The following is a 21,671-nucleotide window of genomic DNA, read 5'->3' as shown; positions in this document are numbered from 1 at the left end:
GAAAATAAAAATTGGAAAAGAAAAATATGCCTAGCAGTCAAAGCACATGTAAAAGCTGCAACAAGTAACAGCAAAAGGTGCCAAAAGCCACAAGTGAGTCATGAGACACTAGCTGGGAATCGCTACATTAGATGATGATTGTACCTTGTGCAATGATCTAGTCATTTAAAGACTTATTTTTTCACCCAAAAAAATACCTACAGTTTGATATAGTATGGCCATAACAAAATGACAGAGCCACAGCATCAAGCTTCTATTTGTACTGATAGAACAATAGGGAAATGGAATAACCTAACTCTTGGATTTTCATCCAAAGAATGCACTGACAAAACCAGAGATGTACCTGCAGTCCTGTTGCAACATCCTTGACAGACTTCCAGTCCCATGTATGTTTATCAGAAATAATACCAACTTTAACCATGAGTGCAATCAATACTGCTTGCCTGATAAAAAAAAAAACAATTTATCACTTTATATGATGCAACAAGTAGTATACACAATATACTGGCTCAAGTTTATTTTTATGAATAATAACAGGTTACGTTGTACAAATGCTAAACCTACAATAATTCTTCCACATAACTGTGGTAAAGCCTGATAGAAGAGAACAAGATATATACGGAGGTCCCCAAGTTATGAACCTCCGACTTGCGAACGACCCCTAATTACGAACGGGAGGTGGCGTCGGCGGGCACATCGGAAAACGACACCGGAAAACTACGTCTCTGCCGTTCTGCACATGCGCTTTCGACTTACGAACAAATCCGACTTAAGAACAAACAGGCAGTCCCTAACCCGTTCGTAACTCGGGGACCGCCTGTACTTGTTTACAAGGCTTTTAAAGAGGACCTTTAGTGATACTTAAACACTACTCCTTCTCATCTTGACCTCCTTGCTCCCCCTTTATTATAAATGTAAAAGCCCTGTAAATATACTTGCTGTATAGATTACAGCTCTGGGTTTCCACAGCAGGCAAGGTATCATATACTTAGGCAATAGTTCAAGTGATCTTGGGTATTTGGTCATATCACACAGAGATTGTCAGAGATCAATGGTAGTATCTGCTACACAAATTAGTATCACTCGGCTTCTCATTCATCACCTATTACCACTAGGGTACAAGGTTGTCAGTATTTGAAAAGGAAGGCCTAAGGTTACAATTTCAGGTTCAACTGCATATTTATACACATTAAAAGAACAGAATTTGTATACAATTGCAAATAAAATAATCCACATGCAGACAAATTATGCCAATACACTAGTGTCATACCATCAAATTTCACTTGTATAGCACATAGCTGTCAAATGAATATCCTCAGCATATTAAAAGCAATATAATTTTTACATGAGTGTCAGTTTTTAATTTTCTAAATTGTACCAGAAGTATTTTTATTACAAGAAGAGAAGACTGTCTTTCTTAATATTTAACCTGGATAAGACAGCTGTTTAATTGTCAGAGATCAAAAAACAAGAGATACACCTTTCAGTAGCTTTACAATAAGGTGAACCGATTTTTAAAAGAAAATCCGGGTTTTTTTTTTTTATTGCAAAATGGTAAACTATTTTATAAGCATATTTTCCTCAAATAATATATGCAGTGTATGTGATATGTGTTTATGGAATGATTGTATGATAAATGTTATTTCTCACATTTTGTCCATGAGATTAAAAAAAAAAAAAAAGAGACTTCTTAGAATTTTTTTGACATACGACTACCAAATGTTATGAGGATAAGATAGGGAAGTGCGCTACATAAAGAATGCAGGGTTCACCTGTGGCCGTGTGTGCAGCCTCACCTGTGGCCGTGTGTGCAGCCTCACCTGTGGCCGTGTGTGCAGCCTCACCTGTGGCCGTGTGTGCAGCCTCACCTGTGGCCGTGTGTGCAGCCTCACCTGTGGCCGTGTGTGCAGCCTCACCTGTGGCCGTGTGTGCAGCCTCACCTGTGGCCGTGTGTGCAGCCCCACCTGTGGCCGTGTGTGCAGCCCCACCTGTGGCCATGTGTGCAGCCCCACCTGTGGCCATGTGTGCAGCCCCACCTGTGGCCATGTGTGCAGCCCCACCTGTGGCCATGTGTGCAGCCCCACCTGTGGCCATGTGTGCAGCCCCACCTGTGGCCATGTGTGCAGCCCCACCTGTGGCCATGTGTGCAGCCCCACCTGTGGCCATGTGTGCAGCCCCACCTGTGGCCATGTGTGCAGCCCCACCTGTGGCCATGTGTTCAGCCCCACCTGTGGCCATGTGTGCAGCCCCACCTGTGGCCATGTGTGCAGCCCCACCTGTGGCCATGTGTGCAGCCCCACCTGTGGCCATGTGTGCAGCCCCACCTGTGGCCATGTATGCAGCCCCACCTGTGGCCATGTATGCAGCCCCACCTGTGGCCATGTATGCAGCCTCAACTGTGGCCATGTATGCAGCCTCAACTGTGGCCATGTATGCAGCCTCAACTGTGGCCATGTATGCAGCCTCAACTGTGGCCATGTATGCAGCCTCAACTGTGGCCATGTATGCAGCCTCAACTGTGGCCATGTATGCAGCCTCAACTGTGGCCATGTATGCAGCCTCACCTGTGGTTGTTACAGCGGGTGTCGCCCACTGTAACAGCTTTAATTTAAATCACCGGGTGCCCGCCTTCAAACAAGTCCCGCCTCCTGGGTCGGCTCCTACCTATGATAGACAGCACATGTCCCGGCATTGGACAAGTGTGCAGTCTATCAAAAGGAGACAAACTAGTAAACGGGACTTGTAAGACGGCGGGCACCCGGCGATTCAAATTAAAGCTGTCACAGCGGGCGACGCCAGCTTGACACCCCCCAGTGTGTGGCACCTCGGACCCTCAACCCCCCCCCCCCGTCTCAGCACCCTCCCAGGATCAGCCCTGCACCTGGTGCCGCCCCTGCCATCCGGGGACAAATCTGGAGACAGAATGGCTCCGGGGACAGTGTCCTCAGTCACCATTCTTTACAAGTCTTCATGAATAAACTCCTGACAAATGACAACATATAGAAACAATATAATTTAAGAGAAAAAAAAAAAAACACGGTTTTCTTCAAAAAGCTGTCCTTGAACTCCACGCACGCGACTTTGCCTAGGCAGAGATGGTCCCCCCATTAATCAGATGGTAACACTGTAAATTTGTAGCTAGTCACAAGGTGAAAACTCACAGTAGGGGTCTATTGTGTCCGGCATTTGTGAACACAGCCAAGAACTGCACAGGATTTACATGATCGTGGGTTTCCTTTACTAAAGGCAAACAGGCTATCCACTTTGCAAAGGAATTTTCCCTAGAGCTTAGCAAATATAGTAAAATGTCATTTTGCAAACAATACCCAATCCTGCACAAGGAAAATTAAAAAAAACGGCATTTTGGCTTGCACATGATTGGATGATGGGAGAATATATTGGCAAGGAGGGTGGGACTTTAAACGAAGCACCGGGCAGCAAAGGAATACTTGGATGAATACAAAGGAATTTTATTAAAAGGCTAGATAAAAAGCATACATAATATTGGTAGCAATGGTACAAATTGACATACATATACTGATTAGACCATTATGTACAGTCTAAGTAAACATGTGATAATAACAATGATAAACACTGAACAACATGCTGAAATTGATGGTGATCTCTCATATGAACACATTTAATTCCTCAATTCGTCTCAAAAGAAGGGCTATATACAATGATACGAGTTGTATAACCTGCGGGACCTATGGCCTCGCTGGGCCTGTAGGGGGTAAACATGCATAGTAACTTGTGAAATCTTGATGAATTTTTAAAGACACGGCAACTAGTAGCTGCGACACTCATCAGGAGCAGGCACGTGTAATATCTAAAAGAATAGTATAAAGATAAGGGAAAAAATAACAATTATAAAGAAAGCCAAGGTTGGGGGTGGGGTAACATCCCCCATAACCAGGGCTTACTTGAGGTTTGAGACACAGCTGGGATGCTGGTAGGGCCACACAGGCAATGCGGAGATAACTCCTAACCAGGAGCTGAGGTGTACAGTCCCGCAGGCTGGAAAGGGGCAATACCAGGGGCAGGCACGACAACTGAGGACAACAGGGAGAAGAAAAAAAAGGGGGGGTGATGTGTGGGCAAGGGTAATGGAAAGGGAGGAGGCAGTGGGGAGAAGGGAAGGGGGGGTAAGGAAAAGAGAGGGCCGGTCTCGCCCCTTCCCAGCCCGCGGGACTGTACACCTCAGCTCCCGGTTGAGATGAGGAATTAAATGTGTTCATATGAGAGATCACCATCAATTTCACCATGTTGTTCAGTGTTCATCATTGTTATTGGACTGTACATAATGGTCTAATCAGTATATGTATGTCATTTTGTACCATTGCTACCAATATTATGTATGCTTTTTATCTAGCCTTTTAATAAAATTCCTTTGTATTCATCCAAGTATTCTTTTGCTGCCCGGTGCTTCATTTAAAGTCCCACCCTCCTTGCCAATATATCCTCCTCTCTAAACGCATATGGGATGGATATTCATGATCTTACCAGATCTTGATATCATTCAAAGTCCCTAGGGATGGAAACACATGACCTTACCATGTCATGGATTCCTGAAAGTCCCTATCCCTCCAAAACCTTTGTCTTTTTACATGATTGGATGATAAAATCAGCAGAGCTTAATCTCATTGACTAAGTATTAGTTTCCCCCCCCCTCCCCTTATTTTCAGCCAGTGATCCAACCAGTTAATTATTATTTTTTTAACAGATCAAGCAGTCCAGCAAAACTGGCAGTTAGAGGGTTGAGACAAACAATTTAACAGTGACAGGAGTGCTTACAATGGTCAGTTTTTATGCATTTGTTTTCCTTTTGGGATAAAGGTTTTACATAAACTGTGGCTGTAACTACTTAAAAAATGTCAGCAGGACTTCACTTTAAGTGTTAGTCGAGTTTATCTAAAATCTGTTAGTGAATCTAACAATCCGCTCCCCACAGGCTGAAAATGCTGCTGTTCAAAGTTGTCTCAGTTGCCCCTTCATCCAGAGTGGAGACACCCTAGGACAGAAAGTGTGTTACTGGCTGGATCACCAGGTAAAAATAAAGAATAAAGAGCCTAAAAAAAGAAAACGAATGCAGTCGCTGCATTTAAAGGTTGGTAAGCTACAACATATTACATTTTAATACCACTTCAAATACCGTTATGTCTCTAGATGTACCCATTTCCATTTTCACCAGTAACTAGATGTGGGAGCGGAAACAGGCAATACAGGCAACTAGCAGGGCATGTTGTAAGAGAATTATGGAAAGTCTGTTGTACTTGTTCACTTAAGGGACTCACCAGAATGACACAAAAACGACCAGTTTTACACACAGAAATTTGCCCACTGGCTGGATAGGGTTCAGCTCTTCTTTCAGTACTATATAGAACAGGACAAGACAGTACATAGCAAACTGGAAAAGAAATTCAACAAATACATTAACACAAAAATGCAATAGAAAAATAAGAATATAAAGCTATAGATACAGCTTTTCTGTATGTACCACTGTCACATGTGTGACATCACAATGGAGATCTCAGAGCCAAGATAACTATGCCGGCTGACACATTTCCACTGATATATAATACACACTTAAATGTATTCCTGGTATTTAGTATTGCTCCTGTGTTTTCCAGTGCAATATACAAATCCAGCTATTTTCAAAATAGTCAAGTGAGATTAAAAGGACAAGGTCACCTTTCTCAACATGTTCCACCCATATTCAGAGTGTACATGTTACAAACACACCAGCCCCCGCACCCCTTGATCCCCTGTTGTAACAGCTAGAGGGGATCTTCTCGCCCACTACCTGTTACAATTAAAAAAAAAAAAAAACGCCTGGCTGCGTCACTCATTCACAGTCCTCTGTGAATGGAAAACTACAAGTCCCAACAGCCTTTGCGGCTGTCAGCTTGTAGTTCTCAAAGAACTACCACAGCACTGTGGTAGTTCATTGAGTCTTCCTGTCAGATTGTATCTGCTTGCCCGTATGATGTACGGGCACACAGATACACTGACAGCTCTGCAGGAGGCCTACATCGCTGGTGCAATGCTATAGAGGCTCCAGAAACAAAAAAATAATAAATGCACATTTTTCTACCTGCAAAAAAAAAAATAAAAATGTGCATTTATTATTTTTTGTTAAAAGGTAAGCCTATACTTCAAAGACATCAAATCTAATACGGCTCCGTATCAATTACTACATCATTAAACATATTGCTTTAAATGCAAGCAGGGAATTTGACCTGGCATTAGCTTTCTGCACTCACTGTACAGCAGAGCTCAGACTAGGGCATACCTCCCAACTTTTTGAGATAGGAATGAGGGACACCTATCAGCAAAAGTATGCAGGCATAGGACACACCCCTTGCCAAAGGTTTAGTGCTGGAAAACACTTTTTCATAGATAAAAAGTGCATTTTCTATACAACTATATAGATCAGACCAAAATGGGTGACAAATGAGGAGGAATGAGGGACATTGCTCCAAATCAGGGACAGTCCCTCAAAATCAGGGACAGCTGGGAGCTATAGACTAGGGGACTGAGAAGCAGCATAAGGAACCAGCCAGTTTTGCTGCAGTAATCATGTTATGATAGGAGAAAAGATCAGAGTGACAGTGATGAGCTCATCAGTTTGTGGTTTCACCTTCACTGCCCAGTCACAGGCTGCGGGAGGCACAAATGCTGTAAGGGATATTTAACCACAGAAAAAACAGATCTCCAGCCCTGCCAGACTCTATGAGGCAAGCCTGTTAAAATCATAGGGCTGGACGGACAGAAATACAAAATCTTTGGCAGGTAAAATAGCTCCCTCATATGTAATGCATTTGTGTATTTAGTGTTTTTTTTCTGGAGTTCAGCTTTAATAACTAAGCATGTTACTTCGGACTTATTCATGTAGAAATAGGGTAAATAAATAATACAGGACCCAGGTCCCACTGCTAGCCTCTTATGGGGCAACGAGTAGTGATTTTTACATTCTTTTCAAAACATATATGTTTAATGCGTGGCAAAAAGGCACAAGAAAAAAAAAAATATATATATATATGGCAACGTGCATCAGATATTATAAAGCACAAGCATCATATATCATTTTGAAATGACATAGATAGCTTCAGGTAGATTATAACCCCCCCCCCCCCCAAAAAAAAATACTAAGCCATATAGAGGGCTGGCACAGACCAGCTCCCCAATTGCAAGCTTTTTACATTTTATCTACAGTATCACCTAATAAAATGGCCAAAAGAATGAAGAAAATTTTACTTTACATTGAAAAAGGCCATTTATAGGCATAAATGACTCACCACTTGCGACGCATTGTTGATTATAACCAAGTATGTCCATGCATTTTTTAAGCTAAAGTCTCCTTCCCCATAGATGCCAGACAACTGACAAATCCTGAAACATAACAGACGAGTAAACTTTAGAACTTTATCTCAATATTTATTGCAACATAACAATTTTTTTTTACTTCTAAGCAATGAAACACAAGATAAATTTACATTTAGTTTAAAAGAAAGTCAATATTTCAAATCCCCTTGGCCTCACCATCAAAAACGAAATGGAACCTGGTATCTCTGCTCTCCAGAAAACAGTATAGCCTCCACCTGAGGCTGCCAAAGTGTTTACAAGTTTTGGTGCTCATAAGTACGCATTAGAAATGACTACATGTGCTGTGAGCATAAAAGGGAGAATAGACTGCCACATTTTTCTAGTTAAATACAAAATCAACAGCATTACACTCAAAACAATAGCCAGGGAAAGTAAGTGTGGGGAGTAAAGTACATAACTAGAAAAGCTACAATTTCTGGGGAAATTGTGAAAGTGTTCTTGCCTCTACAACTGGAGTGGGCGGAGTAACTGGGTGGAGTGGCTTGAGTAACTGTGAAAAGTGTTAAAAAGCTTAATATTTTAAAAAGTATAAATAGTAGTAAAAAAGTTCCATCATTTGCTGAAAGAGCTGAACATTTTTTTCAAAAGTAATTTTTTTTTTCAAAAATGAATTTTTTTTATTCAAAAATGAATTTTTTTTTCTTCAAAAATGATTTTTTTTTCAAAAGTAATTTTTTTTTTCAAAGGTAATTTTTTTTTTCAAAAATGAATTTTTTTATTTCAAAAATAATTTTTTTTTCGAAATTATTTTTTTTTTAAAGTAATTTTTTTTTCAAAAATAATTTTTTTTTTCAAAAATAATTTTTTTTTTCAAAAATAATTTTTTTTTTTTAAATATATTTTTTTTTTCAAAAATAATTTTTTTTTAAAAGTAATTTTTTTTTTCAAAAATATTTTTTTTTTTTTTCAAAAATAATTTTTTTTTTTCAAAAATAATTTTTTTTTTTTCAAAAATAATTTTTTTTTTTTCAAAAATATTTTTTTTTTCAAAAATTATTATTTTTTTTTTTTCAAAAATTATTTTTTTATTTTTTTCAAAAATTATTTTTTTATTTCAAAAATATTTTTTTTTTACATGGGGCGGTCATAATGTTTTGGCTGATCATGGGGTGGTCATAATGTTTTGGCTGATCATGGGGTTGTCAGCTTTTGTCACTTCCCACTCTAGTTTTGAACATTTAGCCATTCATTCCTATGGGACCAATTTCGCTGCAAAAACGTCATTTCGTGGACCATTCGGCGAAACATTCCACAAAGTAATAACACACCAATCGGGAACAATCCGCTCGTTTCAGTATATTACTTGTCTCTGTAGTGTAAAAACTGTGGGAGGAGTCTACAAGCATTATCAAGTCTAGCAGATGAAGTCACATGCATTTGGGGTGTCTCAGCATCTTGTGTTTACAACCACTGTTTCCTAGCAACGCTCATGCCCTGTTTATGCTTCACAAATACTACTTCATCAAAACTGCCCCATCAGAATTACCCCATCAAAACTGCCCCATCATATTCCTCTATTATAAATCAGTACATGGTGTGTCTGTCCCCTCCCCCGGGCTCTGTAATCAGAGCTGAGATGCTCCAGCCACCTCCCCCCTGTGTATAACAGAAGCTTTGGTAACCATGGCAACAAAACAAACACAGTACACGCTGATTAATGGCTAAAATTTCCTGAAATGACCTCTAAACAAATGGCCGTATTTTAAAAACTATACATCCTACAGCGAAGATCTTTATATTGTGAGAATCACAAGACCCAGACCTAGATTTTGATACATAGTATGTCTCTGAAATATTAAAAATGAAGGCACGGTCGCAGTTTAGAAATTGCCCTTCAAATATGGAGGGGTCTAGAGTGTAGTTTCAATAAATGTCAATGGACAGTGTGAGTTGCAAACAAATGGTCATATTGGGAAAACTATCAGGACTATGGCTTAGCCGTGGACATGTTTAGTGGCAGCAGGGATAGCTGAACGTTTTGATATAAGATTTGTGTAGGTGGGCTTGAAAATGAGGGAGTGGCGGCAGTTTAGAAATCATGTTCTGATTTTCCAGCTTTTGCCATCTCCCACTCTAGTTTCCCCATTCATTCCTATGGGACCAATTTCGCCGCAAAAACTACGATATTTCGTGAACCATTCGGCGAAACGTTCCACAAAGTAATAGCACACCATTCGGGAACAATCCGCACGTTTCGGTATATTACTTGTCTATGTAGTGTAAAAACTGTGGGAGGAGTTAGGGTGGTAAATTTGGCTATAATAATAATAAGAACTAGAAAAGGTACAATTTCTGGGGAAATTGTGAAAGTGTTCTTGCCTCTACAACTGGAGTGGGCGGAGTAACTGGGTGGGGTAGAGTGGCTTGAGTAACTGTGAAAAGTGTTAAAAAGCTTAATATTTTAAAAAGTATAAATAGTAGTAAAAAAGTTCCATTCGCTGAAAGAGCTGAACATTTTTTTCAAAAGTAATTTTTTTTTCAAAAATGATTTTTTTTTATTCAAAAATTATTTTTTTTTCTTCAAAAATGAATTTTTTTTTCTTCAAAAATGAATTTTTTTTTCAAAAGTAATTTTTTTTTTAAAGGTAATTTTTTTATTTCAAAAATAATTTTTTTTCGAAATTATTATTTTTTTTAAAGTAATTTTTTTTTCAAAAATAATTTTTTTTTTCAAAAATAATTTTTTTTTTCAAAAATAATTTTTTTTTTTCAAATATATTTTTTTTTTTCAAAAATAATTTTTTTTTTAAAAGTAATATTTTTTTTTTCAAAAATATTTTTTTTTTTCAAAAATTATTTTTTTATTTTTTTCAAAAATTATTTTTTTTTTTCAAAAATATATTTTTTTTTACATGGGGCGGTCATAATGTTTTGGCTGATCATGGGGTGGTCATAATGTTTTGGCTGATCATGGGGTTGTCAGCTTTTGTCACCTCCCACTCTAGTTTTGAACATTTCGCCATTCATTCCTATGGGACCAATTTCGCCGCAAAAACGTCATTTCGTGGACCATTCGGCGAAACGTTCCACAAAGTAATAACACACCAATCGGGAACAATCCGCTCGTTTCGGTATATTACTTGTCTCTGTAGTGTAAAAACTGTGGGAGGAGTCTACAAGCATTATCAAGTCTAGCAGATGAAGTCACATGCATTTGGGGTGTCTCAGCATCTTGTGTTTACAACCACTGTTTCCTAGCAACGCTCGTGCCGTTTATGCTTCCCAAATACTACTTCATCAAAACTGCCCCATCAGAATTACCCCATCAAAACTGCCCCATCATATTCCTCTATTATAAATCAGTACATGGTGTGTCTGTCCCCTCCCCCGGGCTCTGTAATCAGCTGAGATGCTCCAGCCACCTCCCCCCTGTGTATAACAGAAGCTTTGGTAACCATGGCAACAAAACAAACACTAACAGTACACTCTGATTAATGGCTAAAATTTCCTGAAATGACCTCTAAACAAATGGCCGTATTTTAAAAACTGCACATCCTACAGCGAAGATCTTTATATTGTGAGAATCACAAGACCCAGACCTAGATTTTGATGTATAGTATGTCTGTGAAATATTAAAAATGAAGGCACAGTCGCAGTTTAGAAATTGCCCTTCAAATTTGGAGGGGGCTAGAGTGTAGTTTCAATGAATGTCAATGGACGGCGTGAGTTGCAAACAAATGGTCATATTGTGAAAACTATCAGGACTATGGCTTAGCCGTGGACATGTTTAGTGGCAGCAGGGATAGCTGAACGTTTTGATATAAGATTTGTGTAGGTGGGCTTGAAAATGAGGGAGTGGCGGCAGTTTAGAAATCATGTTCTGATTTTCCAGCTTTTGTCATCTCCCACTCTAGTTTCCCCATTCATTCCTATGGGACCAATTTCGCCGCAAAAATGACGATATTTCGTGAACCATTCGGCGAAACGTTCCACAAAGTAATAGCACACCATTCGGGAACAATCCTCACGTTTCGGTATATTACTTGTCTATGTAGTGTAAAAACTGTGGGAGGTGTTAGGGTGGTAAATTTGGCTATAATAATAAGAATAATATATATGTGAGATAACAGTAAGTGGTCTTGCTATGCAAGAACACTTAATAATATATATGTGAGATAACAATAAGTGGTCTTGCTATGCAAGAACACTTAATGATGCTGGAATTCTCCAGCCAGATGAAGTGAGTTCTATCTAAATTTGCTGTATGTTATAATTCACACTGTGAGAAGCTCATGAATGGACAATGAAAGAGCAGCAGCTGAATGATGCAGTTAATTCTCTGCTCACACTGCTTTCTTATTGTCAGTTTTCTCCTTTTCAGCACATTTGCTAAAGGAATTCCTGATTGGCTCCTAGTGCAGCCCTCCCTCTTTAGTCTCCCAGCAGGAACTGCAAGAAGTTGGTACCAAGTCAAGTTTTGCTTTAAATTGATAGCATGGATCTGCTTTACTGTACCTGGTGTAAGCTAATACCTTAAAAACAGCGGTCTCCAAAATGTGCTTGTTTGTATTCGGCCCTTGGGGCACAATTTCATCCACTGAAACCAGCAATGGGGCATACACCCCCCCCCCCCCCCCGACCCAGTAAAAGGGCACAATCCCTCCCAATGACACCAAAGATGGGGCACAATTCCTCCTAATAGACAAACAAGATTTGGGGGGCACACCCTAAAAGGTGCATTAAAGCTGGTGCAGCCATAAGACCATACAGCAGAGCAAAATATTACAGCGCACACATGCAAAAAAGACATTTACCTCCAGCAGGGCTAGTATAAAACACCTAGACAATTTTTAAAAAAATATCAAGAAATATGGGGATTTGGTCACACCATATTACCATATTGCTATATGATGCTAAGCCCACTTACTGCGTCAAAGTACCCCATGAATAGTGGGTCCTACACTATCCACAGATTGGGAGATCCTGCTTCTCTGAACCATGAGAGCAATACACTCTTATATATGGGAGAACTTTGAGGTCTCCACCCATGACACAAGTGGACACTAATGAGAGTTTTGGGTGAGGAGCACCTCACTCTTTCATTAAGTACCTCTCATTAGTGTCCACTTGTGTCATGGGTGGAGACCTCAAAGTTCTCCCATATAGAAGAGTGTATTGCTCTCATGGTTCAGAGAAGCAGGATCTCCCAATCCATGGATAGTGTAGGACCCACTAATCATGGGGTACTTTGACGCAGTAAGTGGGCTTAGCACCATATAGCAATATGGTGTAACCAAATCCCCATATTTTTTGATAATATTTTTTTTTTAAAGTGTCTAGGTGTTTTAAACTAGCCCTGCTGGAGGTAAATGTCTTTTTTGCATGTGTGCACTGTAATATTTTGCTCAATTCCTCTTAATGACACCAAAAGATAGGGCATTGTTTTTTCCCCACTGACGTTGGGACCTTTCTTACTCCCAATGGCCAGTGTCTGGCCCCACTTAAGTCTAACAGACAATAAACTGGCCCCTTATTTAGAAAGTTTGGAGACCCCTGCCTTAAGGGAAAGCATAAGCATTTTAATGCTTCTCAACAGCTCACAGGATCATTCAACACATACCAAAAAAAAAAAAAATCAATTTGGCATACTTACAAAGCAATTATAGTGGTGACGGGCCGAACCACTGTATACTGCAGAACACCCAATTTGCATCTAAACAGTAACACCCTGAAAGAGAATTCACATACCAGTCAGCTGGGCAGAAGTCTTGTGTGTATAATATATATATATATATATATATATATATATATTTTTTTTTTTTTCACACACACACACACACACACACACACAGATACAGTATCTCACAAAAGTGAGTACACCCCTCACATTTTTGTAAATATTTTTATTATAACTTTTCATGTGGCAACACTGAAGAAATGACACTTTGCTACAATGTAAAGTAGTGAGTGTACAGCTTGTATAAATTTGCTGTCCCCTCAAAATAACTCAACACACAGCCATTAATGTCTAAACCGCTGGCAACAAAAGTGAGTACACCCTATGTGGAAATGTCCAAATTGGGCCCAAAGTGTCAATATTTTGTGTGGCCACCATTATTTTCCAGCACTGCCTTAACCCTCTTGGGCATGGAGTTCACCAGAGCTTCACAGGTTGCCACTGGAGTCCTCTTCCACTCCTCCAAGACGACATCACGGATCTGGTGGATGTTAAGAGACCTTGCGCTCCTCCACCTTCCGTTTGAGGATGCCCCACAGGTGCTCAATAGGGTTTAGGTCTGGAGACATGCTTGGCCAGTCCAGCACCTTTAGCCTCATCTTCTTTAACAAGGCAGTGGTCGTCTTGGAGGTGTGTTTGGGGTCGTTATGTTGGAATACTGCCCTGCGGCCTAGTCTTCTAAGGTAGGGGCTCATGCTCTGCTTCAGTATGTCACAGTACATGTTGGCATTCATGGTTCCCTCAATGAACTGTAGCTCCCCAGTGAAGGCAGCACTCATGCAGCCCAAGACCATGACACTCCCATCACCATGCTTGATTGCAGGCAAGACACTCTTTGTACTCCTCACCTGATTGCCGCCACACACGCTTGACACCATTTGACCCAAATAAGTTTATCTTGATCTCATCAGACCACAGGACATGGTTCCAGTAATCCATGTCCTTAGTCTGCTTGTCTTCAACAAACTGTTTGAGGGCTTTCTTGTGCATCATCTTTAGAAGAGGCTTCTTTCTGGGAAGACAGCCATGCAGACCAATTTGATGCAGTGTGCAGTGTATGGTCTGAGCACTGATAGGCTGACTCCCCACCCCTTCAACCTCTGCAGCAATGTTGTCAGCACTCATACGTCTATTTCCCAAAGACAACCTTTGGATGTGACGCTGAGCACGTGCACTCAACTTCTTTGGTCGACCATGGCGAGGCCTGTTCTGAACCTCCCCGCTGTCATGTGAATCGTTAACGTTACAAGGTCTCAGGTGTGAATGGGGAGCAGGTGTGTTAAATTTGGTGTTATCGCTCTCACTCTCTCATACCAGTCACTGGAAGTTCAACATGGCACCTCATGGCAAAGAGCTATTTGAGAATCTGAAAAAAAAACAATTGTTATCTACATAAAGATGGCCTAGGCTATAAGATGATTGCCAAGACCCTGAGCTGCAACATGGTGGCCAAGACCATACAGCAGTTTAACAGGACAGGTTCCACTCAGAACAGGCTTGCCATGGTCGACCAAAGAAGTAGAGTGCACGTGCTTAGTGTCATATCCAGAGGTTGTCTTTGGGAAACAGACATATGAGTGCTGCCAGCATTTCTGCAGAGGTTGAAGGGGTGGGGGGGGTCAGCCTGTCAGTGCTCAGACCAGAAGCCACACACTGCATCAAATTGGTTAGCATGGCTGTCATCCCAGAAGGAAGCCTCTTCTAAAGATGATGCATAAGAAAGCTCGCAAACAGTTTTCTGAAGAAAAGCAGACTAAGGACATGGATTACTGGAACCATGTCCTGTGGTCTAATGAGACCAAGATAAACTTATTTGGTTCAGATGGTGTCAAGTGTGTGTGGCGGCAACCAGGTGAGGAGTACAAAGACAAGTGTGTCTTGCCTACGGTCAAACATGGTGGTGGGAGTGTCATGGTCTGGGGCTGCCGACACTGGGGAGCTACAGTTCATTGAGGGAACCATGAATGCCAACATGTACTGTGACATACTGGAGCAGAGCATGATCCCCTCCCTTCCGAGACTGAGACGCAGGGCAGTATTCCGGCATGATAACGTCCCCAAACACACTTTCAAAATGACCAGTGCCTTGCTAACGAAGCTGAGGGTAAAGGTGATGGACTGGCCAAGCATGTCTCCAGACCTAAACCCTATTGAGCATCTATGGGGCATCCTCAAACGGTAGGTGGAGGAGTGCAAGGTCTCTAACATCCACCAGCTCAGTGATGTCATCATGGAGGAGTGGAAGAGGACTCCCATGGCAACCTGTGAAGCTCTGGTGAACTCCATGCCCAAAAGGGTTAAGGCAGTGCTGAAAAATAATGATAGCTACACAAAATATTGACAATTTGGGCCCAATTTGGACATTTTCACTTTAGGGGTGTACTCACTTTTGTTGCCAGTGGTTTAGACATTAATGGTTGTGTGTTGAGTTATTTGGAGGGGACAGCAAATGTACACTGTTATACAAGCTGTACACTCACTACTTTGTAGCAAAGTGTAATTTCTTCACTGTTGTCACATGAAAAGATATAATAAAATATTTACAAAAAAATATGAGGGGTGTACTCACTTTTGTGAGCTATTGTACATATATACATATACACACAGAGCTCAGAAAAATTTAAAATTAAACACATTTTCAAATAAGAGTATGGCATAAAGTCCATTAAACTCCTGGGATATCGATCGGATCAGTTATGTAGCAGAGGGGGTTGTTAATCAGTTTCAGCTGCTTTGGTGTTAATGAAATTAATAATTAACAACAGGTGCACTAGATGGGCAACAATGAGACAACCTCCAAAACAGGAATGGTTTTACAGGTGGAGGCCACTGAATTTTTTTTCCCTACTCATCTTTTCTGACTGTTTTTCACTAGTTTTGCATTTGACTAGGGTCCTTATCACTACTGGTAGCACAAGGCGATACCTGGACCCTATAGAGCAGGGATATGCAATTAGTGGACCTCCAGCTGTTTCAGAACTACAAGTCCCATGAGGCATAGCAAGACTCTGACAGCCACAAGCATGACACCCAGAGGCAGAGGCATGATGGGACTTGTAGTTTTGCAACAGCTGGAGGTCTGCTAATTGCATATCCCTGCTATAGAGGATGCACACAGGCAGTCCAACTCCTCCAGGACGGCACGTCAATACATGCCATTGCCAGAAGATTTGCTGTGTCTCCTAGCACAGTCTCAAGAGCACAGAGGAGATTCCAGGTGACCGGTAGTTACGCTAGGAGAGCCAGACAGGGCCCTAGAAGGTCCTTAAAACATCAGCAGTACCAGTATCTGCTCCTTTCTGCAAGGAGGAATAGGATGAGCACTGCCAGAGCCCTACAAAATGACCTCCAGCAGGCAACTGGTGTGAAAGTCTCTGACCGAACAATCAGAAACTGAGCGCCTGACGTCCTCTAGTGCAGGGCTCAAAATTTCAAGTCCTGAGATACTAGTCAGGCTTCCTCACCACCAGTTGCCCGACCCAACCCCTACCCTGCCCCGCCCCTAATTCCGCCCCTAAACACACCCTCATAAATTATCTCATGAAATTACCCTTAAATGTTTTATGCAGAATTAGGCAACTTTATCCATGCTCATCAATGCAGCCTCGCCCGTGTCCACCAATGCAACCTACCTGTGTCCATCATGTAGGGGAGCAGAGGAGAGGAAGAGCATTGCCGGCAGGATGATAAGAGCACCGAGGGACATTACTGGAACAGCTTTGATTTCAATTGCTGTGTGTTCCCGCCGCTTGGCGTCCCGTACAGCCCCGCCCCCTGGCCAGGGAACTTTGATACACATCACTCGTCCCGGGTTGGACGGGTGATCTGTCTATCAAATTCCCCGGGACCAAGGGGAGGGGCTGCGTGTGACAGCGAGCGCGGGGAACACTCGGCTGTTGAAATAAAAGCCGCTAGTGATGTCCCTCATGCTCTGATCATCCAATCGGCTCTCTCCTCTCTCTTCCCCTCCACAAGCGCCAGGAAAACGACTCCAATACAACCCGCCGGCCGGTAGTGCTCGCCCCCCCTCGCTCCCAGGCAGCCCTTCCTCGCCAGCCCTCAAAATTCACTCACAAAATGCGAGCAGGCGAGTGTAATTTTTAAGGGCTGCTCTAGTGGGCTCTATGCTCACTGCTCAGCACCATGGAGCTCGATTGGCATTTGCCATTGAACACCAGAATTGGCAGGTCTACCGCTGGCGCCCTGGGCTCTTCACAGATGAGAGCAGGTTCACCCTGAGCGCATGTGACAGACGTGAAAGCGTCAGCAGAAGCCGTGGAGAATGTTATGCTGCCTGTAACATAGTTCAGTATGACCGGTTTGGTGGTGGGTCAATAAAGGTCTGGGGAGGCATATTCATGGAGGGACGCACAGACTTCTACAGGCTAGACAATGGCACCCTAACTGCCATTAGGTATCGGGATGAAATCCTTGGCCCAATTGTTAGACCCTACGCTGGTGCAGTGGGTTCCTCCTGGTGCACAACAATGCCTGGCCTCATGTGGCGAGAGTATGCAGCCAGTTCGTGAAGGATGAAGGAATCGATACCACTGAATGGCCCCCACGCTCGCCTGACCTAAATACAATAAAACACCTCTGGGACATTATGTTTCGGTCCATCCGAAGCCACCAGGTTGCACCTCAGTCTGTTTAAGAGCTCAGTGATGCCCTGGTCAAGATCTAGGAGAAAATACCCCAGGACACCATCCGTCATCTCATTAGGAGCATGCCCCAACGTTGTCAGGCATGCATACAAGCATGTGGGGGCCATACCGAGTACCATTTTGAGTTGCTGCAATGAAATGTCAGCAAAATGGACTATCCTGCTGCATCATTTTTTCACTTTGATTTTCGGGGTGTCTTTGCATTCAGCCCTCTGTAGGTTGATAACTTTAATTTCCATCAAAGGATGTGGCATCCTTTCGTTCCCAACACATTACCCAGTCCACATCAGTATAGATATCAAGCATTTTTTCCCCCCATTTAGATCTGATATGTTTTCAAAATGTTCCTTAATTTTTTTTGAGCAGCATATAATTTTATTATTTATTTATTTATTTTTGTTTTGGGTGCAGACAACATGTAAAACTGGATTTTGCATTATAAACAGGCTACAAGTAACCCCTTGTAGACCAGATACCTCTAAATTAGTCTCTACAACCTTCAATACTACTTCTAGGACCAGATATCAACAGGCTCTAACTAAGTAGTCCACTCCGCTACTCCAAACTCAAAGACGAAGGTTGATCAGAATCTGAAGACACAGATAAGGGCTCTGTCATTTCACCTAGAGACAGGTTATAACACAGTTAAAAATGTTCCATTAAATCCACCATACCCCCAATAAAATGGGTCTATGCTCCTCTCCAGCCTGTTTTTGGGGATCTGGGTAAGCTGCCAAAAATTCTTTCATGGTCTTTTAAGCTGTCATTTTTGTGTCTCAGCAGTGTAGTCAGACTGTCTGATCACCATCTTTGTTATTCACGCATACACTATATTGTCAAAAGTATTTGTACGCCTGCCTTTACACGCACATGAACTTTTTTTTTTTTTTTTTTTCTTATTTCAGTATTCTTTATTGAAAAAAACATTTCATTTACATACAAACCATAAAATAACATTTACCCTTTCAACCCTTCCCCACCCATTTCTCTAAGGGAATATATTACTAACGTAGCTTTCACTTTATAATACATGCTTATTCAAATTACTATATTCCCCTATTTCCTCCCACCCAAACTTCCATCAAAAAAAATCCTTCCTAATCATCCATTATCCCCATTTATGGCACTGACTCACTCATACATTCCCATTGTTTATTTCTCCTTATTAATACATCACACCTCATCTATTAACCCATTTGCTGTTACCTTCCCCTTATATCTTATATACCTCTTCTTTTAGATTAAAATGTTATGGTCCTTCTAAATTCTCATATCTTTATCTAAGGGGGCTCTCCCTTTGCATTCAACCAGAGTCTCCAAATCTTTTCACATTTTTTTTTTTTTAAGTTGCCCCTTTTAATGCATATAAACTTTTCTTTCCTTATTGATTCCTTTATGACTTTTACCCATTCTCCACATGTTGGGGGCGTCACCATCTGCCATCTCTGTGCAATTCATTTTCTTGCTTGAAATAAATTATCTAAGTACTGCTATCTGTGTGTTACCAAGGGCGCACTTTCTTTCCACACAACCCAACACGCATATCCTTGCCTCTAGGTATAGAGACGTCCCAAAGACTGAGTTTATGGTGCCCAAAACTTCTCCCCAGTACCGATGTAAATTTGGGCATCTCCAGACCATATGTAGGAGATCTCCTCCTGCAGCCTGGCATATAGGGCATTTGGCATCCGGTCTTCGTTCGAATTAAAACAACCTCTGAGGGGTATAATACACACTGTACAACAAAAATAAATGTGACACTATCTGAGAGGGGGGACATCGACACCAATGGGCCCAGTTTCAATATTCACCTCCATTCTTCCTTGGTTATATCCCCTATATCTTCCTCCCACCTCTTCTTACTTGGGAGCTCTTCCATCCCAGCTATTGCCTTCTTACATAGTTGCAAATATATCCCAGAGATTAATTCCTTTGAAGTGTCTGCATCTATTACCTTACAGAGGAGAGGAACATTACTCCATTCTAATACTTGCGTTTTAAATTACGAGCCCAAAGCATGTCTAATCTGCAAATATTTATAAAAAGACCAGATTCGGGATATCATATTCTTCCCTAAGCTCCTGGAATGATTTTAACATCCACTCTTCATATATATGGGTGAGGCGTCTTAAGCCAAAATTTTCCCATGCTTTAAACATGAACTTTAATGGCATCCTAGTCTTAGTTCGTAGGGTTCAATATTGAGTTGACCCACCCTTTGGAGCTATAACAGCTTCAACTCTTCTGGGAAGGCTGTCCACAAGGTTTAGAAGTATCTATGGCAGGGATATGCAATTAGCGGACCTCCAGCTGTTGCAGGACTACAAGTCCCATCATGCCTCTGCCTCTGGGTGTCATACTTGTGGCTGTCAGAGTCTTGCTATGCCTCATGGGACTTGTAGTTCTGCAACAGCTGGAGGTCCGCTAATTGCATATCCCTGGTCTATGGGAATGTTTGACCATTCTTCCAGAAGCGCGGGGAGCAGTTCAACATTTTTTTTCTTATTTTACCTTTTTATTTTTTATTTTTACACTGTTCTTTAAAAAAAACGTGTCACTTTTATTCCTATTACAAGGAATGTAAACATCCCTTGTAACAGAAAAAAAGCATGACAGGACCTCCTAAATATGAGATCTGGGGTCAAAAAGACCTCAGATCTCATATTTACACTAAAATGCAATAAAAAAAATAAATGTGTAGAAAAAAGTGTAGCGCTAAAATATATGCAGAAAGTTGTTGGCACAACTTACAAAAAGGTGCAAATTAGTGACCATATAATGTGAACAGTGTTACCATAAATCGCATATAAAACAAGAAAATGCTAAATACTGGCAATAAATAAAACTAGCATAAATCAAGCAAAACTGAGTAATATACAAGATCAAAAGATCATATATCATATAGATTAGATTAGATAGATAGATAGATAGATAGATAGATAGATAGATAGATAGATAGATAGATAGATAGATAGATAGAGAGTGTGTGTGCTATAATAAAGGTGCAAAAAACCTGGTGAAAAAGAATTCGCCTTTTTTAGTGACTAAAAAAATCTTCATATGAATATGTGACTTGGTGTGATTGCTTGACCTCGTGATACCCGTCACCTCTAGTAAAAGGGAGGCTTACCGGACCTCCAGCGACCCCCCCCCCCCTTACTCAGGGAGGTCAAAGAGTGTGAATTGGATCACAGATCCCCAGAAATGATCTCCTGGGCTTCCTTGATCTTCTGGGCGTCTCTTGTCAATAACCTCTGTGTCCCGGACGGTCTCTTAATCACGGTAAGTATCCCAAGTGTTCAAAAGATTGTGCAATTCTTGCAAAAAAGATATAATAGTCCAAATAGTGTGATATTGCCCAACCCCTGAAAAAAACCCAAACCATATTCCCCCTCCACCAAATGATTTGGACCAGTGCACAAAGCAAGGTCCATAAAGACATGAGTCCTGACCTCAACCCGATAAAACACCTTTGGGATGAATTAGAGCGGAGACTGCGAGCCAGGCTTTCTCGTCCACATCAGTGCCTGACTTCACAAATGCGCTTCTGGAAGAATGGCCAAACATTCCCATAGACACACTCCTAAACCTTGTGGACAGCTTTCCCAGAAGAGTTGAAGCTTTTAAAGCTGCAAAGGGTGGGCCAACTCAATTGAACCCTATGAACTAAGACTGGGATGTCATGAAAAGTTCATCTACGTGTAAAGGCAGGCGTCCCAATACTTTTGGTAATAGTGTGTATATTCTGCTATACTCTTTTCTATGAAGACTGTTATCGTGACATTATTCTATTTGTCCCGCTTCTGTACAATGAAACATGAGAAATGGTTAAAGCGGAACTTCACCCACCACTTTTGCACGCAGCCTTCTGGGACACATCACAGGAAGAAGGAGAAGGGAAGAAAGAAAGAAGGAGAAGGGAAGGAAGGAAGGAAGGAAGGAAA

General features: G+C 41.3%; 1 protein-coding gene across 4 annotated transcripts in view; it reads right to left on the bottom strand.

Annotated features, from left to right (window-relative positions):
* The window catches only part of TMEM184C (transmembrane protein 184C), a 78,785-nt gene that overhangs the window by 42,819 nt on the left and 14,295 nt on the right, over positions 1-21,671 (bottom strand). For all 4 annotated transcript variants that reach the window (XM_073604745.1, XM_073604767.1, XM_073604756.1 and 1 more), the window contains exons 6-9: positions 12,980-13,054; positions 7,299-7,392; positions 5,295-5,407; positions 344-443 (exon numbers count right to left, since the gene is read on the bottom strand). In XM_073604745.1, coding sequence (XP_073460846.1) covers positions 344-443; positions 5,295-5,407; positions 7,299-7,392; positions 12,980-13,054 — 382 coding nt within the window. The remainder of the gene's footprint in view (positions 1-343; positions 444-5,294; positions 5,408-7,298; positions 7,393-12,979; positions 13,055-21,671) is intronic.

This window comes from Aquarana catesbeiana, linkage group LG01 (genome assembly GCF_042186555.1).
Source record: "Aquarana catesbeiana isolate 2022-GZ linkage group LG01, ASM4218655v1, whole genome shotgun sequence".
Classification (NCBI taxonomy): domain Eukaryota; kingdom Metazoa; phylum Chordata; class Amphibia; order Anura; family Ranidae; genus Aquarana; species Aquarana catesbeiana.
The sequence above is the reverse complement of the archived record's forward strand: the minus strand, read 5'-3'. Positions and strand labels throughout refer to the sequence as shown.